We start from the raw sequence: 27,928 nt of genomic DNA on the forward strand, positions 1-27,928 counted from the left end.
TCGCTCCCTCACTAAAATGTTACCTGAGCTTGCTGACAGATGTCCATGGGAGAGATGAAGGGGGTGTATAAACACTGAGCCAGAAGTGTAACGAGAGCCCTCATGTGAAAACATACTTCTGCTTATATTCCCTAATACCATAACAAAATATTCCTTTGAAAGGATAGAAAGACCATAACTGATCAAGGAAGCAATTATTGATTAAATACTTATTTTTGTTCATAAATGATATATGAGTGATCATATTTAAAATTTATTAAGATTATATATTTAAATATATTTAGATCAGAGATGCCAAAACCAGGTCTTCTGAATTATTTTTAGTTGGTTCATTTAAACGAATCATCCCAGAAGTGAATGAAGTAGTTGTAATGTAAATCGTTAGAATCAATGTATATGGCTGAAGACAGTTTATGATGAACACATAAATAGAATGAATCATAAATTCGAATAGCACACATATGCAACAACTATTAAATACTCTTCTTTCTTTTGAAGATTATTTCCACCACAAAATAATGCTTTGATAAATCATAATTATGATATACCAATTGGGAGACCAAAAAAAGTGTGAGCCCTCGAGTGAAAATATACATCTCCTTATATTCCCGATTTATATTCCATACTTTGAAAAGTGATTGAAGAAGCGGGTATTAGTAGGTTTTATCCGAAAATAGTGCAAGAGTGATTCAGATTTTTTCAATTGCTTTATTTGGAGATGCCAGAACTGAATGTTCTCTTACAAGACATTGCTAGGAAAACAACATGTAAGAGGCTTGAATACAGATGTTTTATTACAATATCTATACTGTTTTTTATATTACTAGATCATTTTGATCAGAGATGCTCAAACTAGGCCTGTGAGCCAAAGTTGGCCTGTGATGACCTTTGGGTTATTATAGTTAACTACAACTATAACCATTAAAAAAAAAAAAAAAAAAACTTTTACAAGGTTTTTATAAATATTGACTGAAATATTTGCATTTCTAATTAATCTTTTCATTTTTAACATTTTTGTTGTATTTTACAATTTAAATTGATAGAATATCAATGAACGGTTAATTCATTTTTTATTAGTTTAATAGAATAGGGTTGGATATAATGCAGAATTTACTTGTGGCTCATGGCCATAAATCTGTTTTTGGCCATAATAAAAAGTTTGGGCACCTTCATCTGATTCAGATAAAAAAAAAAAGTCTATACAGTCGATCAAGATTGCGCATATTTCACATTTATTTCACACCTGACAAAGTGTTAAGTGTCCACAGACATTAGAAGACACAGGGCCAACACTCAAAGAACTTGAGCACTGAGTACACTACAGCCCATTCATTACGGTATAAAGTGGTTACAGCCGTGTGCTAGACCACACTTAGGTTTATATACAGAACAAATCAACAATTACAGTAGGTACACATGTTTTTTTAAAATTTGGATTATTTGAATGGATGAAATGTTTATTTGAAACGATGCTCAGAAAGACATGTCAACACAGGATCAATTGAGAGTGAAAGAGAAACATATTTTCAACTACAAACCTTAAAAATCTGGTTTATCTGCAATATATATGTAAGTTGACAAAGTCCTCTTGCATGCTTTGTTTTCAGGGCACCGTGTCAATGCTCATAGTCAACTGTAATCCTTCAATTCAGTACTGAATCTATTATTTTTATGTGAATGCTACTCTTATTCTGTAATGAGGCAAATGAGAGACGTTTGATACATTTCACTTAAAAGCTGAGTAAATATGTACAACATGCTATCATATACAGTACATAGCATTATCAAAGACAGGAATGGATAAAAAACGTCAGGGCACTGGGATGTATTACTGTCAACATGTTGTCCAAATACCTAAATGTCTCTCTCTAATTTATATTTTTTAACCTGTAGTTCATTTAAGAGTCTATCAAGGCATACTTATACTGCTGCTTCTGAAGAACTGCTGAACTCTCTCAGGCACGTTCACAACTAGATGCTGCTGCTACGGTTGTGCTCTTTGGGTTGGCTGGCCCATGGCACAAAACATCAATCCTTTTTCAGGATATCTAGAACAGCAACGTGCTAAATGGCTGACTGACCAATAGCATGAGCCCAAACCAAATGAGAGATTTCTGAATTCATACACGGCCTCAGGTAATACCTCTTTAAGATGTAACTGCCATGACTTTTTTTCTACTTCGTATACACTGTCTAAATAGTTTCAAGGCAAAGGGTGGGGCAAAGACAAGGTTATATCCTTATAATAACTGATTCATCTCACAAAAAATGATGAACTGAGCTAATAAAAAAAAAGAAATATAATAATCTTTGTTAAAAGTCATCAGAGTTTATAGACTTTATGTTATATCTTGAAACATTAAAACTTGATCTTCTCTTATAAGACTTGATCTTATTGCTGCTTCACTAGGAAACACCAGGTAAGAGGTTTGAATACAGATATTCAGTATATTATAACATTTAAGGCTGGATTGAGCTGAACATAGCAGTTACAAATGAGGAACTATGCAATTGAGATACAGCATTTTAAACGTAAACCTTCTGCATAATATTATTTGTGACCCTGAACCATAAAACCTTAATAGAGTCTTAAGTGTCTATTTTTTTGAATTGAGATTTATACATCATCATCCGAAGCTGAATAAATAAGCTTTCTATTGATGTATGGTTTATTAGGACCTGACAATATTTGGCCAAGATACAACTATTTGAAAATGTGGAATCTGAGGGTACAAAAACATCAAAATCCTGAGAAAATCATCTTTAAAGTTGTCCAAATGAATTCTTTGCAATGCATATTACTGATCAACAATGAATTTGTTATGTATTTACAGTAGGAAATTTACTAAATATCTTCATGGAACTTAATCTTTACTTGATATCCTAATGATCTTTGGCATTAAAAGAAAAAACGATAATTTTGACTCATACAATGTTTTTTTGGCTATTGCTTAAAATATACCCCAGCGACTTAAGACTGGTTTTGTGGTTAAGGGTCACATTTGAAAAATGTGATGTAACCGAAATAAAATCTCCCTCATTTAATGCACTCTGATGTATTTTCATTCAGTATATCAGTAACGGGTCATTTAGCGTCACAGCTCTCCAATTTCCTGTGCAAAAAAAAAATAAAAAGTTGTAAATAGAGAAAGATTAAAGAAGCTGATTCTCTTAAGTAGCAGAAGCACTTGTGCAAATGAACCTAGGTAAATAAAAATTATTATTTTTGTAGCACACTCTTAATAAATTATGTTTATAAAACAAAGACTTACTTAATAAATAAGTAAACAAAGACGTAATGTAAAAATGACATTACAGCTGAAAATAAAAACAAAATAAACCTGTATGCTAGACACTTTGTACTTTTCCTGTGCTGATTTTTGATTAAATAATGGACATTTACCTCTTTTTTTTGTCTAAAATCTATCGCAAACCTTCTGTCATCCACTGCATGAAAGGTGACCTGCATCCCGTCAAAAGTCACAATGATCATGGCAGAATAATCAAAACCAAGAGGCTGCTACTGAACCCAGGTAAAAGCACTTGACATACTCTGCAGAAGCACATACACAAACGGAGCGCAGAGTCGCATTCACAAATGAACTAAGAGTAGGGCCGTGTTTAAGATGCTGTTTTGCCATTCTAGCTTTAAGGTATGTTAAGGGGAGGTTCTGAATATATTTCATGTTGTAAATTTACATTAAATATGGTCTGACACACACACACATAAACACACATACTCTGTGAAGCCAAGCCCACAGTCTATGTTCGGCATGGACAGACTGAGAGGGGAATGCTGGGAAGGGCAGGCAAGAGGCAGCTGTGATGACATAGGGATAGGGCACTTATGATCACATGACCTAATTACATCATAACGTCCTGCTAGCTTTCAGTTTATGGTTTCAGCCAGAGAAAAACACTTTCTCATCCTCAGCTGTCTTGATTTTCGTCTGGAAAGCTTAGACCTGTGGGTAGAGAGAGATTAGGAGAAATGTAGCGATATCACTGATCATGACCATTACAGCAGTGGTTCTCAAGACCTAAAGTAAGTCCACTATTGAATTAATAGTGAATACCTGATAGTTCCTGCCAGCAGTGGGTTGAATGCGTACAGCCAGTCATGCATCTCTTTGTCATTGGCTGCTTGGAGGAGAATGTTGCGGTGTTCAGTGCGCACTGCAAAAGTGTTAGGAGCCTGGGAACCAAACATCACATGGGTTAACAAAATCAGTAGACAGCTATGGCTAGCAGAACTCTTTACTCAGTAATCATGGGTATAATGTCATTGGATGAGGTATAAATAAATGGCCTCACCCTCAGCATGACCTGCTGATCTTCGCTGTACTCCACCTGAGCAGAGGACAGGTTGATGATGGCTCTCTCCACGCAGTCTCTCTCACTGCGGTACAGGTAGACATATGGCCGCCGCACCACAATGTAACGCTTCACCCAGCCACTGGTGTGTGGCTCGAGAAAGTGTAGACAGCCTTTCTTTGACACAATAGGGCTGTAGTCAGGAAAAATACATTACATAGATACCATATTATTTACAGGGCAATCAGTAACATGATACATTAGGATGTTTAAAGTTTTAAGGATAGGAGTTTTTCAACAGTGGTCTTGAATGTTATACTGACACCTAGTGATGTGGATGCAATGTTATACAAAAGTAAAGTGTTTCAGTTATCAGTTAAATTGTACAAATATTTCCATGCATGTCACTTAAATAATTTTTTCAACCGAAAGTGTCCAATATTTCACACATTATAAACATTGTACATTTATTTTCATTTTTTTATACATGTACATATAGTATACTATACTTTGTGTTATATGACTTTGACATCAAAATACTGAAAAATACGACAAATACAACAGCTAAGGTAGCAATGGCAAATTTGACGTCTTTCTCTCTTCTGACCGACATCACTGTTTCAATATTTTTTTTCCTCTTTGGTAAAATCATAGAAATGCTATTGTGGATTTCTTCTTTAGCTTTTGGAGCAAAAGGGCATGCAAGAATTATATTTGTTGTAGCTTTCATTCATTACAACTATGATTATTTCCGCTTCTAATAAACCAGGAAATGTGAAAAGGTTAAAGGAAGCAGTATTTGTCATGTGATCTCATGTAAAAACAATGACTCTCATGTAAGTGTACATCATTTCACACATTTGTCAACACACTTCAATAAAATACACCAATAAGCTGGAGTTTTTTATTGCCTGCCTGCACAGTGTAGGCTAATTTATATGTTAAAATTGAGTTAAGGGGTACATTTTTCGAGACAGACTGTTTGGGGTGCTACCTGACGCGAATCTCCTGGATGTTTGGGATGAAGGTGCAGCTCCTGGGTTTTCTCTCTATAGGGCTGAAGGGGTCGAGATCAGGGCTAGAGGCACCAGAGTTTGTTTCAGCGCCTCTGAAAAATCACACAGAACAAGAAAGTCATGTTAGTTGTAAAGTATTTGAGGTGTTCTGAGACTGTGTAGGCTGTTTCTCAGAGAACTAGTATTAGCCATACTGTGATCAGATCAGCATGAGACTTCTGGACTTTATGTTGAAAATACACAAACCTGAGCTCTGGACTGCAATAGTGTCCGTCCACAAGTGATGGGCAGGTGGAGGAGGGTGTCAAAGTGCTCAGATGGGAAGAAGAACTTTCTCCTAAAAGTGATGCTGACATCTCTGATAGCTAAAAAAAAACAAACAAAAAAGAGCACCACCTGGTGATAAAGCTGGAAACAAATTAAAAGGGTCTCGTTCATCATATTCCAGACAATGCCATGCTTACCCTTAAAGCATCTATTACACTACTCATGCTGCTCTACTCTAAATGAGTGAATGAGAGTGAAAATGAAATGACGATAATTTTTTGTAATGGTTAAAGGAAAAAGACATGTTAAATGAGACCCAAGAAGAAAAAGAGATAGCGAAAGAGAGAGATATCTGGTCTGCATGAGGGAGAGAATGAGGCAAGGTGTGGATGGACACTGTAAAGGCTCACCTTGCTCTCACTGAGACTGCTGCTCACCTGGCTGTACTGCCTGTTGAAGGTGTGCATGAGCAGTCGCACACACTGAAAAGAGAAAAAGAATGGAGGAAAAAGGAATAAAATACATAAAGCAACGACATTAAGACTTTAAGCATTTCAGAGTAGTGGTTTTCAATATAGTAAAAGAACAGTTAAGAGTAATAAAAACGTATGGCTTAATCTCACCAGGACCAAGTTTTAACATGTGGACATGAACAAAGTTATTAGAAAAACTAAACGTGTCTATTAACGTTACACAGAATCTGAATTAATATATTGCAATGATTTTGTTATTTTTTTCTATTGAAATGCCAGTCTTATTTATTTATTGTTGTAAGGCAAACAATTATTTGAGGTATCTGAATATTTTGTTTTGAATGGAGTTTTAGTAAATAAATAAGAAAACATAATTGGTCTGAATACTGAGCCTTGTGGTACAATATGAAAAATTCATTATAACTACCTGAGAAGCAACTGTGTGAAAAATAAGACTTGTAAGAAAAAAATAATATGTATATACATTATACAATTGAAATTTTGTTTTGAACATAACATTACACACACACACACACACACACACACACACACACACTTTTGTTTGATTTAGTCAAACTGGACTTGCTGGGAATAGCCTATCAGTGTCATGTGACTATAAAGAAGCAGACATTCACCTTGGCAGCCAGGTCCCTCTGCCTCTCGTTGGGACTGTCCAGACACAGACTGACTACTGGGTTGATCGCGGGAATGGAGTCCTTTGGTGAATCCATCAGGTCTTTGCCACAGAAAGAGTCCTGTCCCAGAAGTAGAGATGCTTCCAGCTTCTCTCTCAGCAGCAGGTAATGCCTGGTCTTCTCTACCTGTAAGCAAACACAGACCTCACAGTCATTTACTTGAATGAAAACAAAAAGCCAAAATTAAAAGCCCTTAATCATTCAGATGGACCATATTTACCTCTTGTAGGAGGCTAAGTTTCTCCAGCTCCCACTGGTGGTCCAGGATAAGGCTGTCGCTGCGGGGCCTCCAACCCGCAAGATTCTCCTCTCCGCGCACATACGCCACTGAGGTGTCCAGCACCCGTCTGCGCCTCCTTTGCATACCTGCACCATCACAGCAGAACAACAAAATAAATCAAACAACTAGGTTAAATCTTCATATTCATGTGACATAAATTTGATAATTTGAACATTTTAATTTGTACATAACTTACCAGGACTTCCAATGTCAGCCAAATGGCAGAGGCTTAATTCATACACTCCAGTCACACGGTTACTGAGACACAAAAGACCAATTAACCATTTAATGTCACTATTAGGATGATAATCCAAATGAAAAACAGTTTTGGATGTCAAATTCTGAGCATTAGAGCTTGGAAATAGTACATTGGTTGACTCAAAATCAATTTACTTGACTGCAAAAAGAGGCCAGCAAACTTTCCTCACCTCTCAGAGGGCCTGAAGGCACCAGTGCTGAAAAGGTTTCGAATGGAGCGAGACGCAGGAAGTTTAGCATCTCTGGAGTAGAACACCATGCAAAAGTCCTTGGTGATGACAGTGGGTTGAGTGCAGTTCTCCATCTAAACATTACAACAACAACATTAGTTGAGCATCTCATAATCAAATTCAGAGCTAGACCTCTGACTGTGTAACCTGAATTTACTCTTACTTGTGTTGAAACTTCATTTGACTAATTCCAATATCTCCCACATTGATTAAATGCCATAATCTGATCAATTTAGTTTGAAAGGGTCTTCCTCACCTCAAGATAGGCAGAAAGAGTGATGTAAATTTTCTCTCCATATGGAGTGACACGGTTCAGCAGGAGGGAGTTGTGCATGGAGCTGTCCCATGCGGCCTCAAAGCGGTAAAATGTCCTAAAAAGTTGCAAATTTTTTATTAATTTGTACAAGTTTGAAAACATATGGTGGGTTACAATACATAAATAGAAAATTCTGTATGCTCCAGGAAAAAACATACCTATGGTCAATTCCCAATGACACTCTGACAGCACACAATAAAGAAATGAACATGTTAGTGAATTAAAATATTGTTAACATATTTTAGTTATTAGAATATTAAGAATAAAATTACATTTAAATACATCTATGTAAATTTTTAGTGTTGTTAGCACACATATTTAGAGTAATTGATTAATATACATGAATTAATTGACCTTATATGCATAATATAAATCATTTGAATAAATAGAATTCATGTAAACACTTTGTTATTGCCAACATTGCTATTTTATTATGGCACAATAGTCATATTGCAAATAGCAAAAACAGTTTGTAAAGGTATTGTGTTATTGAGAGGTACTGGAGGAAGGATCAGTGGTGTACCTGTCATCATAAGATGGTCGTATGTAGCTTGAAGACAGGATGTTGAGGGATAGGATGTTGGGGTCGATGATAGTCTCATCTGCTTCGGGTGTGTTACGGATACGCCCTAAAAAAAGAACAAAAGAAATGCTGTGTCATCTGTAACTCTGCCTGAACGTTCACCATAACATCTCCGTTTGTCCTCTATGCCAGTAGTGCTTAATGTGATGGATAACATTTTTTTAAAAGAGAAAAATAGCACAGCATTTTTCTAACCTATGACGAGCTCTTTAACCTCCTTCCACTCAATATCATTGCCGGTTTCATGGGCAATAGTCACTGTAATTCTCCTTTGGATGCCCTGCAGAAAATATGAAAAATCCCCCGTTTTTATCTCAATCTAAAAAATTTATGTTCAAAACTTGGGGTCTGTAAAAACTTTTTTGACAGAAATGAATACTTTTATTCAGCAAGGAAATATTAATCAAAATTGACTGTAAAGATATTTATAATGTTATAAACTTTTAAAAAGAAGTGTAAATGAAATACCATCTCTTTTCATCCGTACTACCATTAAAGGGGTCGGTAGGGACAGAAAGATGGATTCATGTTTACCTGGTGCAACAGGAATGTACCATGGCAAGGCATTGCACCCCTGTGATCAACAACAGCTGGGATGTAGCTAAAAAAGTACACAAACAGATAAAAGGGTTACATTATATAGGAATAACCTGCCATGCATATAGGCTTAAATGAATAAACCACAATGTGTTTATCAGATACTCACTCTCCGTTGGCCTCCAGCTCACAGATCTCAAAGAATGCCATAAGGTCATATTTGCAATGACAGGGGCCAGCAGTGGAGCGTGTCAGCGTGTTTAGTTTAGTGGCAGGCACTGGGGAGAGACAGAGATAGAGTTCAGACACAGACAGACCACAAGTACTGTATGTACTGGTCAAGAAATAAGACAAAACATCACCCTACCTGGCTTTGATAAAGGCATAACTCTAGGGAACTGCCTTCTTGTTGGACGTAAGGAACTATAGGGAGGGAGGGAACATTTTATTTGACACTTTAGGTGACTAAAACATATTATAATAATAAAAATCTAAAGTTGCTCACCTGATTAAGTCCTTGCAGAGAGGAAGGAAAGGCTGTTTCTGGTAGTGGCCGAACACCTCAAACACGATTGGCTGACTCTTGATGTATTCCACAAAAGACTTGGTGACTTCCACAGTTATCTGCAATAGTAGCAAACCACACAAATTGTTAATGTACGTAACATCTCAAAATTGGTTGAATTACTTCATTAATAAATGACACTCAGGTTGATTACATTTTGTACATGGTAGAATCCCAGTGGAGGCCCTCGGCCTGTATTCTTTAATGGCTCAGTGGAAAATGCCTCGTCATGCCTGTGAATAAAGCTGGAAAAAGACACAGGACAGCTGAGATGACATTGCATCAGATGTCTTATGAGCATGCTGGATGAGTGTTTGCAGAAGCATCATTCAGACTGAGGGGGTGCATTGTTTTTGAGTGTCAACTTTCAAAAAAATTGGCAGCATTTTTTATTTTTTTTTGTCTAAACAACTGTGTCTGAAATGTGTAAGTAAAGTGCAAAAGTATTTGCCTTTCAAACCCTAAAGTCTGTCAGATGTACAGCACAGTTTCTTTTTTGAAAAATCCTGATAAATCTATGGATGTGATACATCTACTCACTTGAACTGGCAGAAGATATCTGCATACTCAGCAGAGATGCTGGAGGCCTGAAGCACTGTGACCCTGAAGGTGAAGTTGCTGCCGATATTCAAGTGCTGGAGAGATTTTTCCTGAGTCACATCAAGAGAACATTCCAGACCATCCTTCAGAGGACTGCTAGGATCATCAGGAGAGACTACATGCAGCAATTCATGAGAAAACAGTTACGATTAGAATACAAATACTGTCTGACTCTACTTTAACAGTAAAAATATCACAGTATGATTATTGGGCATATTATTTTATGTTCTGGCATGTATACTGTGATGAGTGGGGCAGGGCCGAGAGCAGTGTTTGGAATAACGCTGTTTAAAAGAACGGCGTTAGGTAACGACGTCATTTTTTCAGTAACGGGGTAAAATCAGTAAAATCACTTAAAAATAAATAAATGAGTCCAAGAGTAATGTTAAAAAAAAAAAAAACATTTTACCTTCACAGGTGTTGTTGTTGACCTCATCAGCACTGAGGCCCATCTCTGAGTTTTGTCCTTCTCCTTCTACGATGCGCAGCTCCTCTTGAGATGTATTTGTGTGAGACATCCCACCGGTGCATGATTCTGTGTGGAACTAAGCAAAGAGAAAAACAATTATTCTGTGAACTTCTATGAAAGCAATTTAATAACTAAAAATCCAAAGCCAAACTCCACTTCAGAGATAATAACTGTGAGAATGAATTTGCCAAGAGAAAACAGAATCATTTACATTAAATGAGTAACACAACCAACCTTTTCAAACTGTTGATCCTCAAATGAGATCTTGGCAGTTCCTGATTGTCTCACACCTGAGCCATAATCAGGAGCCTCTTCATCAGCTGTGACAAGAAAATAAAGATTATAGCAACAACTTAATATTTAATCCTATTTATGCGTGCATACACAAAACAATTCTAAATATGTTCAGAGGAAAGAAGGAAATAAATACATACATACATACATAGAGGTGCATCTCAATAAATTAGAATGCTGTGGAAAAGATCATTTATTTCAGTAAATCAACTCAAATTGTGAAACACATCTGTGTGCCTTGACCTCAGCCTCAGTCCATTAATTGTGAAGTTCACTCCAATTCTTGAATCGATTTTGCTTGACTATCCTCATAAGGCTGCGGATCTCTCATTTAGTTGTGCATCTTTTTCTTCCACTCTTTTTCCTTCTTGTAACTTTATGTTAACATGCTTGGATACAGCACTCTGTGAACAGCCAGCTTCTTTGGCAATGAATGTTTGTGTCTTTCCCTCCTTGTGAAGGGTGTCAATGATTGTCTTCTGGACAACTGTCAGTTCAGCAGTCTTCCCAATGATCAAAACTGAGAGACCATTTTGAAGGCTCAGGAAACTTTTGCAGGTGTTTTGAGCTGATTAGCTAATTGGCATTTCACCATATTCTAATTACTTGAGATAGTGAATTGGTGGGTTTTTGTAAATGTGAGACAAAATCATCACAATTAAATAAATCAAAGACTTAAACTATTTCAGTCTGTCTGCACTGAATAAATTTATTACACAAGTTTCACAATTTGAATTACTGAAATAAATGTCCTTTTACATTACATTCTAATTTATTGAGATGCACCTGTACATATATACGTATATAATGTACATATTTAATTCCTAAAAAAATTATTATAATAATTTACCAATGAAATATGAAAACATAATCGGTCTGAATACTGAGCCATGTGGTACACCTATACTGTTATTTTTTTAAAAGTAAAATGATACTTAAGTTAAATTTCTAATTGGAATCTGCTCAATTAGGTTTGTGAAAGCATCATGAAGATAAACTTACCTGATATGGCTTGTACTGCCACACGGAGGAACCCCTTGACCTCGCCTTTCTCACTCACAATGGCCACACGGTGCACTAATGGCACAGGGTACAGCAGATTACTCAGATACACAAATGCCCTATGGGAGAAGGAGGGATGTGGGGAAAAGGAGGAGAGCCAAAGAAAGAAGAGGGATTGTAGACAGTTGATGGGGTGAAAAAAGAAGAAAGAGTGTTAACATGAATGGAAAGTTTAAATTGAAAAAATGTCAGTGAAGATCAACTCAGCCACACTGCCACTAGACAACACAACATTATACACAAAACAAGCAACGAAACAAGAAGCTACTCCAACGAAAGCCAAAAAGTCTGTGGTTCATCTGTGAATACTCTATCAGAGGTTCCATTTTCATAAAATGATACAGAAAGCGGTGATAGCAAAGGTTTTGGTCTCTGTGAGGGTTGGTGAAAGTGTTTCGAGAGCATGCATAGAGGAAAACTGCACCACAAGTTACTTTACACTATAACTTTTGACTAACTGCTCTAATTGTCAAGTCTTAAACATAGCTGAAGATAGGGAAATGCACTGTCATAAATCTGTCTGTAAATCTTTTAATTGAAGTTTCACTAACTGATTGACGGTTTAATTATAATTCCATGTCACAATTATGTGTGTATGAAATCCCTGAACTAAACAAGACATTGAATGCAGTTAAGTTTGGTGACAGATTTGTACAAATTCATTCATTCAATTCAAAACTGCCCTCTTGATCCCAATTTGTTGCTGGATGAAGCTTGACAGGAAGACTTTAAGAGTGGCAGCAAGTATGGCCAGAGGGGAGGAGCTTTCGACAAGATTGGTGAGGCGCAAATATAGCATGCTCAGATAAACAAAATGTTTAGTGAGAAAATAAACTCAAAATTTGGCTTGTTGGGCCAGATGCAAACTGGAAAGCAAAAAACTGAAAGACAATAAACATACATGAATTTAACCTCCATCAAAGAGAAATTAAAGTCAACACACGTCACAAATCTTGCATCTTGCATGTGCGCAGGAAAGTGAGAGTGTGGGTGCCAATCCAAAACTGTGATACAAATTTTAGCTCTGGCATGCCTAATTGAGACTGCTGTAGTCGAAACCAGCTCTTTCATCTTGAGCGCTGCAGCTTTTCAGACAAAAAAATCCACTGATTTATACCAATCAGAAACAACAGAATTCTGTAGAGGATGCTAATTTAACTTCAGAAAAGAGCAGACAAAAATGTATTATGTTGCCATACAGTGCTGCATCTTTCAAAATGGCAGAATTGACATGACTGGCATTCACAACACTATTAATTTGTCCTGTAGAGCCACATGTTAAAATGCCTCCAAATGCCTAAAGCCGCCTTATGTACTGTATAAATGAACATCAATTAGGAATCTGTCACCAGTGGTTTACTGTGTTTCACAATCTTGACATTACTATTCATTTTGTTCAGCTTCCTCTTATTCAGTCACTGAAAACCTCAGATACCACTGAAATGGTCCATTTCAACACTGTATGCAACAATATAAGATTATCAATCCATAAGAAAGAATGTAAACGCTTCGTTGTCTTAGAAGTAAAACACATGTGAAACATGCAGAAAGAGACATTAAAACTGCCTTCAGATCAGGTGAAGATTTTCACATGTTCAAAGTCAAATCTTGTATGACAGACCATAAAGAAATATATTTTTAAAAATATATTTTATTTATTATATTTACATTGACATTATAATACCATCATTCTTTATTCATATACGCATTTATAATTAAAATCGAAATGTGGGTTGTTGTTGTTGTTGTTGTTGTTGTTATTAATACATAAACTATATATTGTTTTATACTTTATTATGTTTACATTGGCATAAGGCATCAACATTTTTATTTATTTGTTTGTTTGCTTGTTTGTTTATTAAATTTGAAGTGGTTATCATTATTAATGTTAAATGTATTTTATTATATTTGTGTTGACATAACAGAACAGCTTCAAAATGTATTGTTTAAATTAAAATAATTTATTATTATTTTTTTTATTATTATTATTATAAATGTACTACATTTATTATATTTTATTTAACTGTATTTACATTGACATAATAGAATAGCATAAAAAAGTATATATTAAAAAAAATAAGATCCAAATAATTCTTATACTAATTAATAATAATAAATGCCAAGAAAATCCGTGAAAATGACTTTATAATGTAGAACACAAAAAATATGGCATTAATGTTTGTTTAGCAAGAATTACATTTTTACCTGTTTTACCTGAAAACATTAAAATACATTGAAGAACTGACCAAAATTATCTTTATCTTTCCCATATATTTTCTCTCTCCGTCTGTGATGTTTATTTATTTTGTGTTCAGTTAGGAAGTTCTAGTAACAGACCCTGTTGTCTGTGACTCAGTGTGAAAGAGCTAGTTTCCTCTGACAGCATGCTCCTGAAACCTCACCAACCTTCCCACTAAACTGAACAGAGGCCAGCGGTCGTAAAAGGGGTCCTTGCCATCGCTGACACATGGGGAGTCCTCCCCCACACCATCCTCCTCTCTCCCAAGCTCTGAGCCAGGGTCCTCCATAAAGATCTCATCATCCGGGTCATCCAACTCCTCCTCCTCCACCTTGACTTTCCCATAATGCCGCTCATCAGCGAGCTCGGTTATGTCAGAGTCGGGGTCGGAGAGGGTGGGGGAGAGGGTAAGGTCACTCATGCGCTTGCTCATGCACGTGTTGAGAATGGGAGTGCTGGTGCACCCGAAAACACGGGAACTGGGTTAGTACAACACCACACACGCACACGCTGTTTCCAGTCATGTACAGTGGGAATACCGGCATCCACTCAGCACTTTAAAGCAAACAAATTTGACTGATCAGTTACTCACCGACCAACCAGACGGAACCATGGAAAGCGGTCATAGAAGGGGTCACCGCCGGACATCATATGTTCACAGTCCTCGACTGCATTACTGGGCACCTCTGCTGCTCGGTCATACATTTCTCTCATCAGATCCAGTCTTTGTCTGCTGGGACAACAGTGATGCATAAGCAAAGCATACTCTGTGATGTTCCATTTATATGCTCACTTTTTAGACATAAACCAAAAAGGAAAAGGCCGCTAAAATTCATTATGATTACTTCTACACATAGTGCATCCAAATTTTTGTCTCTTTAGAATAATAATGTACCAAATACCAAATAGTCATGACTGTGACATCAATTTAAGTCTATTTGGCCATTATTCAAGGGCATAAGCATTGATAGTGTAGAAAATACTTGTTCATTTTATAGTATCTGAATTAATCCCCTTTACATTTTTTTAATTAGTGTTGAAGGTGTAAACAAGCTACATATTCATCATAATTTAAAATAGTTCAACTATAGCCAAGCTACTCAGTTAAAACATTAATTAGACACTACTACAGTAACTACAAACAAAATGCATGTAAGCATGATTTTTAATAGGACAATCTCTTTTTAGTATATAATTTAAACGGCAAAATTATGTTGGGTTGAATTGGTTGGTGAATCATTTATTTACATTATCTGTCTGACCTAACAATTCACTAATATTGATATTGTTATGTCACATCATTTCTGGTGAAAAAATAAGCATTTTATCGGAAAAGTAACACCATTTTGAAAATAGCTGAGTTATAACTCGTCATGCATAACTTAAGGGCTAGACTCCTCTTGTGGGCATTTTGTGCATATTGTGTATGTTTAATCTCACTGTACCTGAGTTTGTCCAGTGTCCAGTAGTGTGTGGCACCATTTTTCTGGTCCTGAACCTCTACTGCCACAATGGTGCGTGGGAACTGCCTTTTCTCCCTATCTTTGGCTATGCTAGGGGGCAAGAGGTCAGGGGGCAGTGGGGAGTACAGTGTGTCCGTTAGTAGTACAAACTGAAATTGAACCTGCAAAGTAAAAAGGGAACAATTATTAGATTTGTATCCATTTATACCTAAATGAACTTTTTTTTTTCATTAAGCTGACCTAAAATCATTTCAGTGTACCTTTTTCTTTAGCTCCACACTAATGGCATTAGCCTCCTTGAGGAAAATTGCATTTCCCCAGAGCAAGTCTCTGAGAGAGGTGAACTGATAGAATCGCCATTTCCGGAAACCCCAGAGGGCCAGTTCTGTCTCTCGCTTTGTCCACGGCACTACAGGACCAAAATATGAACCATGAGATGTCTCAGAAACAACTAAGCACTTACAGCACATGTTTTTAGAACATGAAATCATATGCTAATTTGATTATGCACATGATATGGCTCAGATCATACAGTACATATGTGGTTTAAACTGCATTACCCACCTTCCTCTTCAGGTTCCTCCTCTTCCTCAGTAGTTTCTGGGTAATATCTTGAGTTGACCTGCCTCTGAAGAGCTTCCAGCTTACTCTCATAGTCCTAAATGAAAAATCTATGTTAAATTTGAATTTTATTGACAGATTCTTCCAGTTTCTCCCTCTTAAGGACAAATTAAGCTCTTAATAGTCTAAAATGACTTACTAGTCTCTGTTGTTCCAGAAGGTTGCTTGCTTCTTCTCTCTCCTTGCGGTACTGGTCTTCTAGCTCCTGTAACCTGTAAATGATGTGGGCCTCAGAGTAAAGCCACAAAAACTAGATATTGGAGCTGATACTAATTATAAGCTGGTTGATTTGGTGGTTTTAGCCAGCTGATCTGATTCTCAGAGTGGTTTAAATATCTAGATCAGTCACGAAACTCTATCTTGGTCAACATTTAACATTTAGTCTGGTTCGGGGTTCACTGTAGGTGGTCATGGAGCATGTTATCAGAGCTGAAACCCTCCACCTCCTCCAGCTCCACCTATCTAGATTTGATATGCGATATATGTACCTTTGCTCCATCTCTTGTTTCATATCAATGCCTTGTTTTTCCAGTAGTTCTCTCTGGGCAAAGGCCCAGTCCACTGGCTCCACAGGTGTGTCTGCACATGGGGTTCTCTCCCTCTCTAGCCGTGCTTGCTCAGGGTCATTGAAGCGGAACACGTGGCTCTTGCCCATTATGATACGGTTACCTAAGATAGATAGATAAAAGACAGGGTCAAAACATCTTACAGAGACCAAAAAAAAAGAAAGTTGTTCAATAGACTGGCCATGTTTGTGCCTAGAAACTGAAGCAGTTACCTGATCTGAGAACAGTGGGTTCTGTCACTCTCTTCCCATTAACGTAAGTCTCTGCTCCCTCACAGGGCTCCAGGACCACCGTACCCTCTCCTGAGGCATTTGTGCTACTTGTAAAGATACAGTGTTCGTCTTCAATGAAGTGGCCGCTCAAGACAATATCCTGGCGACTGCTGGCATCCTCCCGGCCGACCCTGCAGGAAAACATGGAGGCCATATGTCAGAATAAAAGGGAAAAAATAGGAAAAATTTAACAAAAATGTACTGTTTTTTTTTTTGGCCAACACTTTTTGTGTATTATTTTTAACATTAGTTAAAGGTTTTTGTTCATTAGTTATTTTTAACATGAGTTAGATCATTAGTTAAAGCTGCAGTAGGGAACTTTTGACGCTCTAGCGGTTAATAAACAGAACTGCTTGCGTCAAAAGGAAGAACATTGTAGCCGGAACTACTTCTCTCTGTTTATGTCTATGAAGAATCACAAAGGTACTGGGTTACTCCGCCGCGGTACCCCCGAAGCAATCTAAAAGTCTGAATATAAACACTTATTATAGGTGCACCCTAGTGATTCAGGACAAGCCAAAAACACGGTTTGGAAAATGGATTCATGGTGTACTCGCTTATTATATACATTTTTTCTACATTTTGAACACAAACAAAGTTACGGACCGCAGCTCTGATTGGTTGTTTTTTCCCGGGAGCGATGGAGTTTCTGCAAATGGCAATAGGACCACTGGGAGGAGCCAGAGGAGCTTGATTTTTTTCACAGATTATCTGTCTCATATTCTACTGTCAGGACATAATGACAGGTTTAATAAATATGTAAAAAAAATTTTTTTACAAAAGTTCCCTACAGCACCTTTAATGGTTAGTCATGTAGTTAGAAATGTTTATTTTTTTATTTGTATAACACTTTACAATAAAGTCACAGTGCATGACTAATGTTAACAGATACAACTTTTGATCTTAAATCTATTAGAAAATGTTGAGATCAGCATTAATAAATGCTGTAGTCTTTAATGCAAAGTAGTGTTCATTGTTAATTCATGTTAAATAACACACACCCTGCAATGTCTTTGTGGTCCATGACTGAAAATACTGGGTGTAAATAAACAACATTCTTACTTTGTGATTCCATCTTTAATGTAGTACAACAAGCATTCAGACATCAGTGGATCTTCATTGAGGTTGACCAGGTGAGATGTCTGAAAGTCAAATCATAAGGAAGTGCTGATTGAAGCATAAGACGAGGCTAGCTTCCTTTTAGAAAGCACATATGATCTTCTAACCTTCTTTGGTGAAAAGACTCCAACGGTTCCTCCATCTTCCCTCATCGCCACACCCATTTCAGCCAAAAGTGCCTCCCTGATGAAAATAGAAGATTTGTATTTATTTATTTTTTTTACACATGGAATACAAAACTTGAATTTAGACACATTTCAAGATAAAATCTCTCAGAGGTCTCCAACCTTTCCATTCGAATTGCCTCGGTGCGACGAAGCTTCTCTTCCCAAGTTTCATTGAGTTCTGCGATTATCTTCTCAGTTTCCTAGTTGGAAAAGAGGTCAGACATTAAGAAATTAAGACAATCAGCACTGGGCCTTATTCATTTATCACACCATCTATCCAGGCATCCCAACAGCTTCTCTCTCACCTTCAGCCTCTCAATGGCTTCCTCGCTACCTGGGCTGAACATGATCCGGTCATGCAGGCTGCTGATGGAGCCAGCTCGGCTGGACAGGGCAGAGAGGGAGGGCGAGGGACTCATCCCTGTCATGGCATTGGTCACTGTGGAGAGATCACCCCTTTGATTGACAGCCTGGATGCTACTGAGATTAGTCTTGTAACTGGACAAGTCTGGGCAACACGTGGGAACAGGTTGGAGAGTCAAAGGATAAAGTTGTGGTAAGAGAGAAAAGGAAAACCATGGAAACAGAAAAGAAGGGGAAGGAGGAAGAGTAGAAAGTGTCAAACATAAAGTTGAAAAGCGAATCAAAAAGGTTATAAAGCTGCAGGGGCGCAGGGTAGAGGACATCAATTTGAGGACTTCAGACACTGTAGTGTGTTTGATTTTCCAAGTAAATCAGAACATCAAAAATTATCATTAATGTATTTTTCCATCATGCCTCAAATTCATTGAACCATGCTTGAGATAATGAGCATGGAGATGAACTGAACACTCAATGTAATACTGATCTGTGACTACACAGACCGCATAGATGACCACATGCCTGCGCTTCAAGTAGAGGCAAATCCCAAGCAAAACCTCTAGAGTGCCTTTGGACCATCAGAGCAGCGGTGTCCAATAATTGTGTTCCCCGTCAGATTAACTCGTTTTATTTAAACTGATTAGTTGAAACTGCACAGCATGGACTTTGGTGGTCCAGAGATTCCTGCTTTGGCCATCGCAGGGGTCGGCAGCATTAGAAAGGGTCAATACTGGCACACATATAAAAAGGACAGAGGATTTACTGTATGATTGTTATATGATTGTAATATACTTAAACTATTTATTATAAAATGTTGCGGTCAGACTGCAAAAATGAACACTTATAAAGCAAATAAGAGTAAAAATACGCTCTTGAGAGTAAACGTTGGCATGTGGCGTGAACGAGTGCATTGAAAAATAAAAAATAAATAATTATGTATCAGACAGCGCAGAGCAAACTAAAACCTGCAAATGCAATAGTGCAATAGTGAGACACCCAAATAAATGTGTGTCCTGTGAGTTACAGTCTTGTTCACAGTGCTGCATGGGTGACACACTTTGGCACTGCTTTTGAATTTTTAGGTTTTGTAATATACTGTAAATAAAAAACTACATTTCATGTTAAGAAAAAATAAAAAAGTTGCCGACCCCTGGTTTATCATAAGCTGTGAAGCCTTTAGGGTGCCAAAATACACACATTTGAGAGCAGATATCCCAGGAGCCTGTGCCCGATATGCTGAGAAAAACAGGGAGAGAAGACAAATCCTTCAGACACATTCCTAGAGCTGCTTTACTCATAATATCGCCTGGCAGCATTTGAATCTGAGAGGAAATCTGTCATTTTAAGTAGAGTGAAACATTGTGATGCTCAGTTTGAAGTGTATCAGGTGACTCACTCTCAATGATGTCTCCAAGACCCTGAGCATAGAGCAGGTCCTTCAGACGTGCCACCTCGTCCTTCAGCTCACGCACCAGGCGGTTGTTGGGGTCTTCATTGATGACGGCATTGCAGCGGATCTGCTTGGCTCGGTCAGCATACCTGTGACAGTGATATTGCTACTAACTATCCAAAACGGTTTCAGAATGTGCCAAAACTTTCAGCATACAGAACATTACCTGTTGAGGCTAATAACATCTAAAAACATAGATCAATTCTTCATAGCTAATGCATAGCCATTACCAAACAAAAACAGTTTTTAATGTTACACGTTTCTAGGTTATTAGTCTAAAATACAGTAATGCCTTTATGGCAATAGGTGGTTCTTACCTGAGCGTGCTGAGGGTCTCATCATAGTTAATGTCAGCAGGGCTTAGAGCTGCTACCATAGCAGTGCGCGAGTTTCCTCCTGATAAATGAAAAACATTGTAACCTTCAGGAATCTTTTTAACGTTTTGAGACCATACCACAGGTAAACTGACCACATTGGCTGCAATATGCATTTCGTTATGTGCTGGAGAGCAGTTATAATTTTTAAGAAAGTACTGTATGTGCATGGTCCATAAAGCCTCATACCGAGGTTTTCTCTCAGCAGCCATGTCAGAACTGAATCTCTGTATGGAATAAAGCTCTCCACTTTCTTCTTCTTCTTGTTCTGTAAGGAGAATGTGTCAATTGTCAAAGCTATAAATGCTTGATAATTAAAGACAAATTAAACTGATCCTTACCTTGTTTGGTGCACAGTCCTACAAAACAACAATATTTGTTTAATGTTTACCATTTTTGGACTTCTCCTTTAAGAACTTTTATTTGTAAACTAACGGGAGTCTTACCATCTCAGCCAGACCCGAGATAACTTTGCCTAGTGTTGTCAAAGATTTGTTGATATTGGCTCCCTCCTAGAAAAACGTCAAAGCAGGCACATTTATAAGATGCATTCATCCGAAAAGACAAATGAAAACTGAAGATGTTGAACTCAAAGTGACCCACCTTGAGTCTAGTGCCTTTAGCTCCAGTAGAATCAGCCCTCTCACTCCCTGCCAAGTCTACCAAGCTGATTTTGCTGACCTGTTTGCAAATGGAAATGTTTTGTCTAAGAACGGTGAAGCACTCTACAGCACAAACCAGCAACTTCAGCCTCAAACTGCCAACATCCATCAGTGATGCTTGAAATGCAGAGTATCACCTACTTTTGCCTTCTAGTCTATTTCTGAAGAGGCAGTCACATTAACTTTGCCATAATATGTGAAGACCTGGTGAGAAAGGCTGAAGGAGAGGATGCAGTACCTTTTCAGACGTGTTTTCTGTTTCACTATCATGTCGTTTCTGTGTGAAGATGATGTTGAACACAGCATGGGAGCGGCTGCTGGTCTCATTCATGTTGGTGGCCGCCACAGTCCTGATAACAGAAAAGCGATGCAGTGGTGAATAATTGAATTTCATTTACATACATAGATTATCTTATCCAAAAAGTAAGAATTTATGCTTCATTTTAGATGAATACAATTTTCCCACAATTTTCATTCGCTCAAAATGATGTGCAGAGATATATACACTGTTGTGCAAAAGTGTGGGGTCAGTATTTTTTTTTTTTTTTAAGAAATTCAAACCTTTTTTTTGTAAGGACCATAGACTGTAAAAAAATATGGACGTAGTGTCCGTGACGTCACTCATAGACTCCTCAATAGCGCTTTTGAAGCTCAAAGTGTGCAGAGCGGGCCATCGCCATCTTGGCAGCGCGTCACAAGGCGACTCTCCCGGATAATCGAAAATGGGCAAAAAGGCGGGAGCTGATTGCTGAAGCCACACCCACCTAGCGCGACGGCATTGTCAGCAGCGGCAATCCACCTTTCACTCAAGTGGCCACGCCCTTAATTATGCAGAACTTTAAGTCTTAATATAATTTAAAAGGATGAGTTTAAAAAAAAATCACCCCCCTCACAGTTGTCATGAAGGGCAAAATTAGCAATATAGACCAAAATAATTTTTTGAACCAGGCTGTAAACATGTTTATTTCTGCTGTAAAGCTGGGCATTTTAACATGGGGAGTCTATGGGACTGACTCCCTTTTGCAGCCAGCCTCAAGCGGCCAGTCGATGAATTGCAGTTTTTGTCACTTCCTTATTGGCTTCACGACAGAGTGCACAAGGTTGCCGCTCGGTAAGGACACATTAAATTTATTAAAAGTAAAAAAGTTTATAATGTTTATAATGTTACAAAAGATTTCTGTTTCAAATAAATGCTGTTCTTTTGAACTTTCTACACATCAAGGAATTCTATAAACACCATTGTAATTCTTAGTTGAATAAAATATAAGTAGCATAGAAAAGCATAAGAGACATTCTAAACTTTTAAAAAATCTTAACAACCCCAAACATTTTAAATGGTAGTGTGATCTATACTCAAATTTGTGTCACCTTGCTTTGTTTCCAGAGTCCATCAGGTCCTGTATGTCACTGTAGGAAGTAACGGCCAGTTTTGATAGGTCCTCCACATAAGGTCCCATCAGAGGATGCTCTCGCACACGCAGATTCCCTTTGTTCTTTGGGTTCAGAAGGTCCCGCACACGCTCACAGTAGATCTCCATGTAACTGACCTGAAAAAACAACAACATTTTATCATGCTATAATGATTCTATGGTAAAAATGCAATTTATGATGCAGGTGCTGCTCTTACCTCAACCGAGTATGACATGCTGTTGTCATTATTGTCACTGATCTTGGTAAACAGGTCCTCACACAGCTGTCACAGATAGATTCAGCATTACGAATGTGTTAGTTTAAACCCTGCAGCATCTAAGCTTCAGTATTTGCTACAATATCAAAGACAGCGATAATGTCAATTACAGATGGTATTATAGTGTACTACCAGTGGGATGATGCCCTCTTGGTCTTTCTCTTGCTTGCCCATCATGGTATATGACTTTCCTGCCCCAGTTTGCCCATAGGCAAAGATGCAGACGTTATATCCCTCGAAAGCATGCAGAAGCATTTCCTCCCCTATGTCTTTATAAACCTGCTTTTGGCATGCATAATTCACATCTTCTGGCTATTGAAGACAGAAATGCACAAAGTAAAAAAAGTTAATAACCATAAATGTCTCAGTAACATGTATAATTAAAAATAGCAGCAGGGAGTTGTGTAAGAGGCAGATTTGGCAGTTAATATGAAGAAACTCACCGTTGTATGTGACCAATAGGAATAGTCAAAGTTGAAGCTCTTGCTCTCCTTTGGCACTTTCGGGTTCATAATTGCTAGAAAACAAAAAGAACATGTCAATAAGAATAAATCTACAATCTAATGGAGAAAACAATTAAGTAAAACTCTTTCCAGACTCATCATTTAATTTCAATAACACTCAGCTCTGAAGTCTGGCAAAAGATGACATTAAAAACCCCATGATGAGGTCAAAGGAACTTCACTATTTATGTATTCATAACCGTTCAAAACTTTGGGTTTAGGAAGATTACAAAAATGACAGTAAAGGTATTTATAATAGTACAACTGATTTATTTTTAAGTTCTTTTGAACTAAAAAAAAAAAACATATATTACTGCTTACAAAAAAATATAATGGAGCACAACTGTTTTCAATATTGATGATAATAATAATGAATGTTTCTTGGGCATCAAATCAGCATATTAAATTGATTTTTAAAGGATCATTTGATATTGAATTACTGAAAATTCAGCTTTGCCACCACAGGAATAAATTAGATTTTAAAATATACTAAAATAGAAAGCACAAAAGCCATGTTCAAAAAGGCAAAAATATCATCTCAATATAGTCATCATAACAGCATTTTCTGCACTGTCACTATACGTGTATGTTTGCATGTTTCAGGACAGATGAGTCTAAGGAAGCATGAATCATGCCATCCCTGGGGTTCTGGGAATGAGATCATGAACCTCCTGCATCCTTTCACCAGCACAAAGCCATGCAGTGTGTGTGACCTCACACTCTGCATCAGCTGACTCTGTTTTCCCATGCACTCACGCTGCAGGCAGAACAACAGGGCAGTTTTTGGAGCTGCTCTAGAAATGGGGCCTTGAAATACCACAGAGTTCTTGGCATGAAGTGGACCTTGTTTCTGAACATGTCCAAGTCTTTTCCTAAAGGCATGTGAAATGAACATTTACCAGTGATAAATATTTTTACATCCATGTTTTCCCATGATTTTTATTAAAATATATGTATTATAAAAATGTTGTTGTGACAATGAAATTATTTTGCTATTTTTCTTGCATAATAGAGAGAAACATTTATCAGATGAACCAGTTTGCATCTCTAAGTCTCTCATATTTTTGTCTTGATGGATAAATGCAACACTATTGCACAGCATTTTTATAGTTTGACTTCTGAAAAATTAGAACTAATGTACAGTAAATTTGAAGTCAACAAACAGTCAGGTGGTGACAGGCTGCAGACCTCACCAATTTAAAAGAAAACCTTTACAGAAAACTAAAGTATGACCCTTTTGACGTTTTCAAAACTGCAAGCCTAGAGATGCACTAATATTTCCTCTCATGGTGGTGCTGATGAGAGACCATGAATAAATATTTCATTAGTCATAAATTAGTCATACAGCACAGTGACAAACAACTTTTACTCAGATGAGTTTAAATCAACATTGACAGCGAGTGAAAATATGTGTTTTGAAAGAACACTCACTGGTAGTGTTGCCTGTCATTTGGATGATACACTTGCTCTCTTTTCCGATCTCTCGTGAATTGAAGGGACGGACCCTGACGGCTACTTTGACCGAGGCACCTGCCATGGTGTCTGCGTGCTGGAACTCTGCTACTGCACAGGATCTGATGGGACGAAGCCCAGCCAGGAATCAGAGGCCACCTGCCAACTGTAGAAAGAAACGCAGACATGCCACTGTATGTGCTGGAATAGCAAAAGAATAGATGTTATTTTACTTCACTATAGAATTAAGAGTACAGTAAAGATACAATTAGGCAATTAGAATAACAAAAAAACACCATGTTTCGTCAAAAGTCAACTCTTCATTTGCAAAACAAGACTAGAAATGGGTTAAGGCATACTCTTTAGATTTAGTACCTTAGCAATTCACTTGAAGAGATAATTAAAGAAAATCCCCATAAATCTGTTCAGTATTGTATTGGCTAAATTACACCACTGATATTCTCATTTAGGTAATGGAGTTCTCTGAGATCCAAAACATGACTCATCAGGCCTTTATCTCATTCAGTAGATTACTGTACATCAGATATGGCTATGTGAACTTGAAAAACTATATGTAGCGAAACAGACTTAGGATTTTTAGGATTCAGGTTTAGGATTCATATGCAGATTTAATAAAAGAACAAACAAACAGCTTGTTCAAATCAGAATCCGAGAGTAAAATTCAGGACTATTCAAGGCATGCAGACACTAAAGCTACTCGTATTGTAGCTATCTTCACATATATCAAATTAAGAGCTCTTATAATCGATTCAAAACCAGACACTATATCAGAAAACTGTTGGAAACACTGCAACAATTAAAAAATTACAGATTTTCTTGTTTTTAATATACAGTACTTACTAAATCCATATCACAGATTACAATAAAGCAAGATAATTGTATTAATAAATTAATAAGTAAATTCAAATTCTCATGCTCCCTGGGATTATTTGTAATAAATAATGTTTCATTATATGGGTTATAACCATACATTGTTTGTGATTATTTATAAACATGGGAATTGAACTGTATGCAATTATCATAACATCATAAAAATAAACTCTGGGACATTTCATTTCAACAACTCTGAACAAAAGATTACGATGTCCAACATAACCCATGTAATAACTGTCCAACTGTGGATATAGTAATCCAATTAAAAGACTGAATTTTTTTTATATATATAAAATGGAAGTGGGTTGAGTTTTATGTCATTTCTTTCATACTGCAAATTACCAAATCATGATGAGAAAAATTTTCCTAGTTTATTCCTTTCTAAAAAGCATATCAACAAATTCACTTAAGGTGCCATGAGGAATAACAATGATTTACTGTAGAAATAATTTGGAAAAAAGATAACATATATAGGCTATTTATTGCAACATTTAATATTGAAAATTATCCTATTAATTTATACTTTGATTATTTTCCCCCTTCATTTTACTGGCAACTTAATGTGATACCCACCCATGGTGAAATATTAATAACTAAAAATAGAATGTGGCTATTAATAACAAGTTGTGGGCGAATTTGGACAGCATTTGCCCATACACTATCAAAAAAAAAAAAAAACTGGGCTTTAAGTCCCCTCCTTCGAGCAGAAAATCATGGTTATGTTTGTACACAATATGGAGCAAATGTTATTAATCACATATCCCTTACATTCTGCTGAAAATGGCTGCTGACCGTCATCCATACAGTCATGAAGCAGCTGTGATGGACGCACATTTGCGTCAGCTTCAGCCCAGCCGCCAAAACAAACCCAATGAAGCCGTTTAAAAGGTCATTAAGCTAACCAGTTATACAAAACAAGATCATCACATCATATATAAACATGTACCCCATCTGTTTATATTTAGAGCTGCGTCTGCGTAGATGCTGAGATGCAACACCACATACACTGCGAGTGACGCGACATAAACGCGCTCCAAGTATAATCAAAAAAATTACCTACACGATTATAATCGACATCATCATCATCTAATTAACACTATATAACTATATAACACTATATAAGCGTTTCAGCGTAGGCTACCGCGTCGTTGTAGACTTGAGGTGGTAACGTGTGACGTGTCTGTTATGGCAATAGCTATTTTGTCCGAGTCTTTAGTACAGAGCAGAATACAGTCAAACATACAGAATTTCATTTCTAATTTCTTATATTAGCTAAATAAATAAATCGTGTCCTGGTCCGCAAATATTGGTGCGAACTGTATACACCCTCAACGCATCTAATAAAAAAATGCTCCATATATTCGTCTTTTCCCTCAGTAACATATTTGTCGGTTTAATCTTTCTGGGTTTACAAATAAAAACATAAACCGTTATGAAAAAGGCCCAGATCTCATGACATAGCCTCACCCTGCACACATAAACAGCATCCTTCAGCACCATGGCTAGTCTCAGACAATGCGTGTAAATGACTGATTACTGAATAAACAATAAACATCTCCTTCAAGATCTTTTCCATTTTTTGTTTTATCCTTTTCTATTCCAACAGCCTCTATGTGGCTTTCGGAACAGGACCACAAGGGAACAGAGTGCACCACCCTCCTTATTCTCATAAGAGACATGAAAAACAATGGTTTAAAAACCCACAAATCACACAAACAATAATCAAGATCTCACATACTGATTCCTGACGATAATATCCTGTCGGGATCGCGGACAGCGGTGGGCTATTCCATCAAGTCTGCGTTCATCCACCGTCTTCTTCTTCCTCACCCAGTTGTTATGTGTTTTCCTATAGGCTCTCAGCCTCTCCCCAGCTCAGCAACATCAATGCAGGTGGAGCCCCCCCTGGCAAGACCATCAGACTGAGGGAGTCTGGTTTTGCAGGGCCTGGTACGCAGTGGTGCGTCAGGAAGCTGATGGAGGGTTAATAGATGTGGGAATGCGCTGAGAGACAGTGCTTCTTCAGCCTAACGCAAAATGGCTCTGGATGCTGCACGGAGAGAGAGAGAGAGAGAGAGAGAGAGAGAACCACAGACAGAAAGGAAGAGTGTGATAAAAGCATCACAGGACAGTCAAAAGA

The 27,928-nt window shown here is 37.4% G+C and overlaps 1 protein-coding gene across 10 annotated transcripts; it reads right to left on the minus strand.

The window, feature by feature from the left end:
* Positions 1-1,211: 1,211 nt before the first annotated feature.
* Positions 1,212-27,839, minus strand: LOC128027565 (kinesin-like protein KIF1A). 10 transcript variants are annotated; one of them, XM_052615295.1, is made up of 49 exons: positions 27,527-27,839; positions 24,874-25,060; positions 23,383-23,456; positions 23,072-23,251; positions 22,880-22,945; positions 22,621-22,799; positions 21,491-21,602; positions 21,194-21,271; positions 21,037-21,102; positions 20,932-20,949; positions 20,780-20,858; positions 20,534-20,612; positions 20,163-20,305; positions 19,964-20,002; positions 18,712-18,914; positions 18,527-18,606; positions 18,347-18,422; positions 18,183-18,262; positions 17,061-17,251; positions 16,771-16,951; positions 16,422-16,494; positions 16,226-16,319; positions 15,922-16,070; positions 15,644-15,822; positions 14,791-14,928; positions 14,366-14,653; positions 11,900-12,018; positions 10,838-10,923; positions 10,544-10,679; positions 10,075-10,249; positions 9,689-9,779; positions 9,475-9,593; positions 9,337-9,392; positions 9,139-9,247; positions 8,967-9,033; positions 8,628-8,712; positions 8,373-8,478; positions 8,008-8,031; positions 7,790-7,904; positions 7,474-7,607; positions 7,242-7,303; positions 6,986-7,131; positions 6,706-6,891; positions 6,008-6,079; positions 5,577-5,695; positions 5,309-5,422; positions 4,315-4,507; positions 4,077-4,195; positions 1,212-3,965 (listed from the first exon to the last, which is right to left on the minus strand). In XM_052615295.1, exons 2-49 carry the CDS (start codon positions 24,977-24,979, stop codon positions 3,890-3,892), a joined length of 5,460 nt encoding a protein of 1,819 aa, XP_052471255.1. In that variant the 5' UTR covers positions 24,980-25,060; positions 27,527-27,839; the 3' UTR covers positions 1,212-3,889. The 10 variants fall into 10 exon arrangements, with proteins under 10 accessions (XP_052471255.1, XP_052471271.1, XP_052471264.1 ...); XM_052615311.1 differs by lacking the exon at positions 19,964-20,002 and having other exon boundaries at positions 18,712-18,845; XM_052615304.1 differs by lacking the exon at positions 19,964-20,002.
* Between the last annotated feature and the right edge of the window lie 89 nt (positions 27,840-27,928).

Source organism: Carassius gibelio, chromosome A2, assembly GCF_023724105.1.
Source record: "Carassius gibelio isolate Cgi1373 ecotype wild population from Czech Republic chromosome A2, carGib1.2-hapl.c, whole genome shotgun sequence".
Classification (NCBI taxonomy): domain Eukaryota; kingdom Metazoa; phylum Chordata; class Actinopteri; order Cypriniformes; family Cyprinidae; genus Carassius; species Carassius gibelio.

Coding starts and splice junctions, on each gene's coding strand:
- LOC128027565 (XM_052615295.1), bottom strand. CDS start 24,979: ATGGCAGGTGCCTCGGTCAAAGTAGCCGTCAGGGTCCGTCCCTTCAAT. Junction 17,252..18,182: donor ATTAAAGATGGAATCACAAA/GTAAGAATGTTG, acceptor GTTTTCCTGCAG/GGTCGGCCGGGAGGATGCCA. Junction 16,071..16,225: donor GGAGGAACCTGAAGAGGAAG/GTGGGTAATGCA, acceptor TTGGTCCTGTAG/TGCCGTGGACAAAGCGAGAG.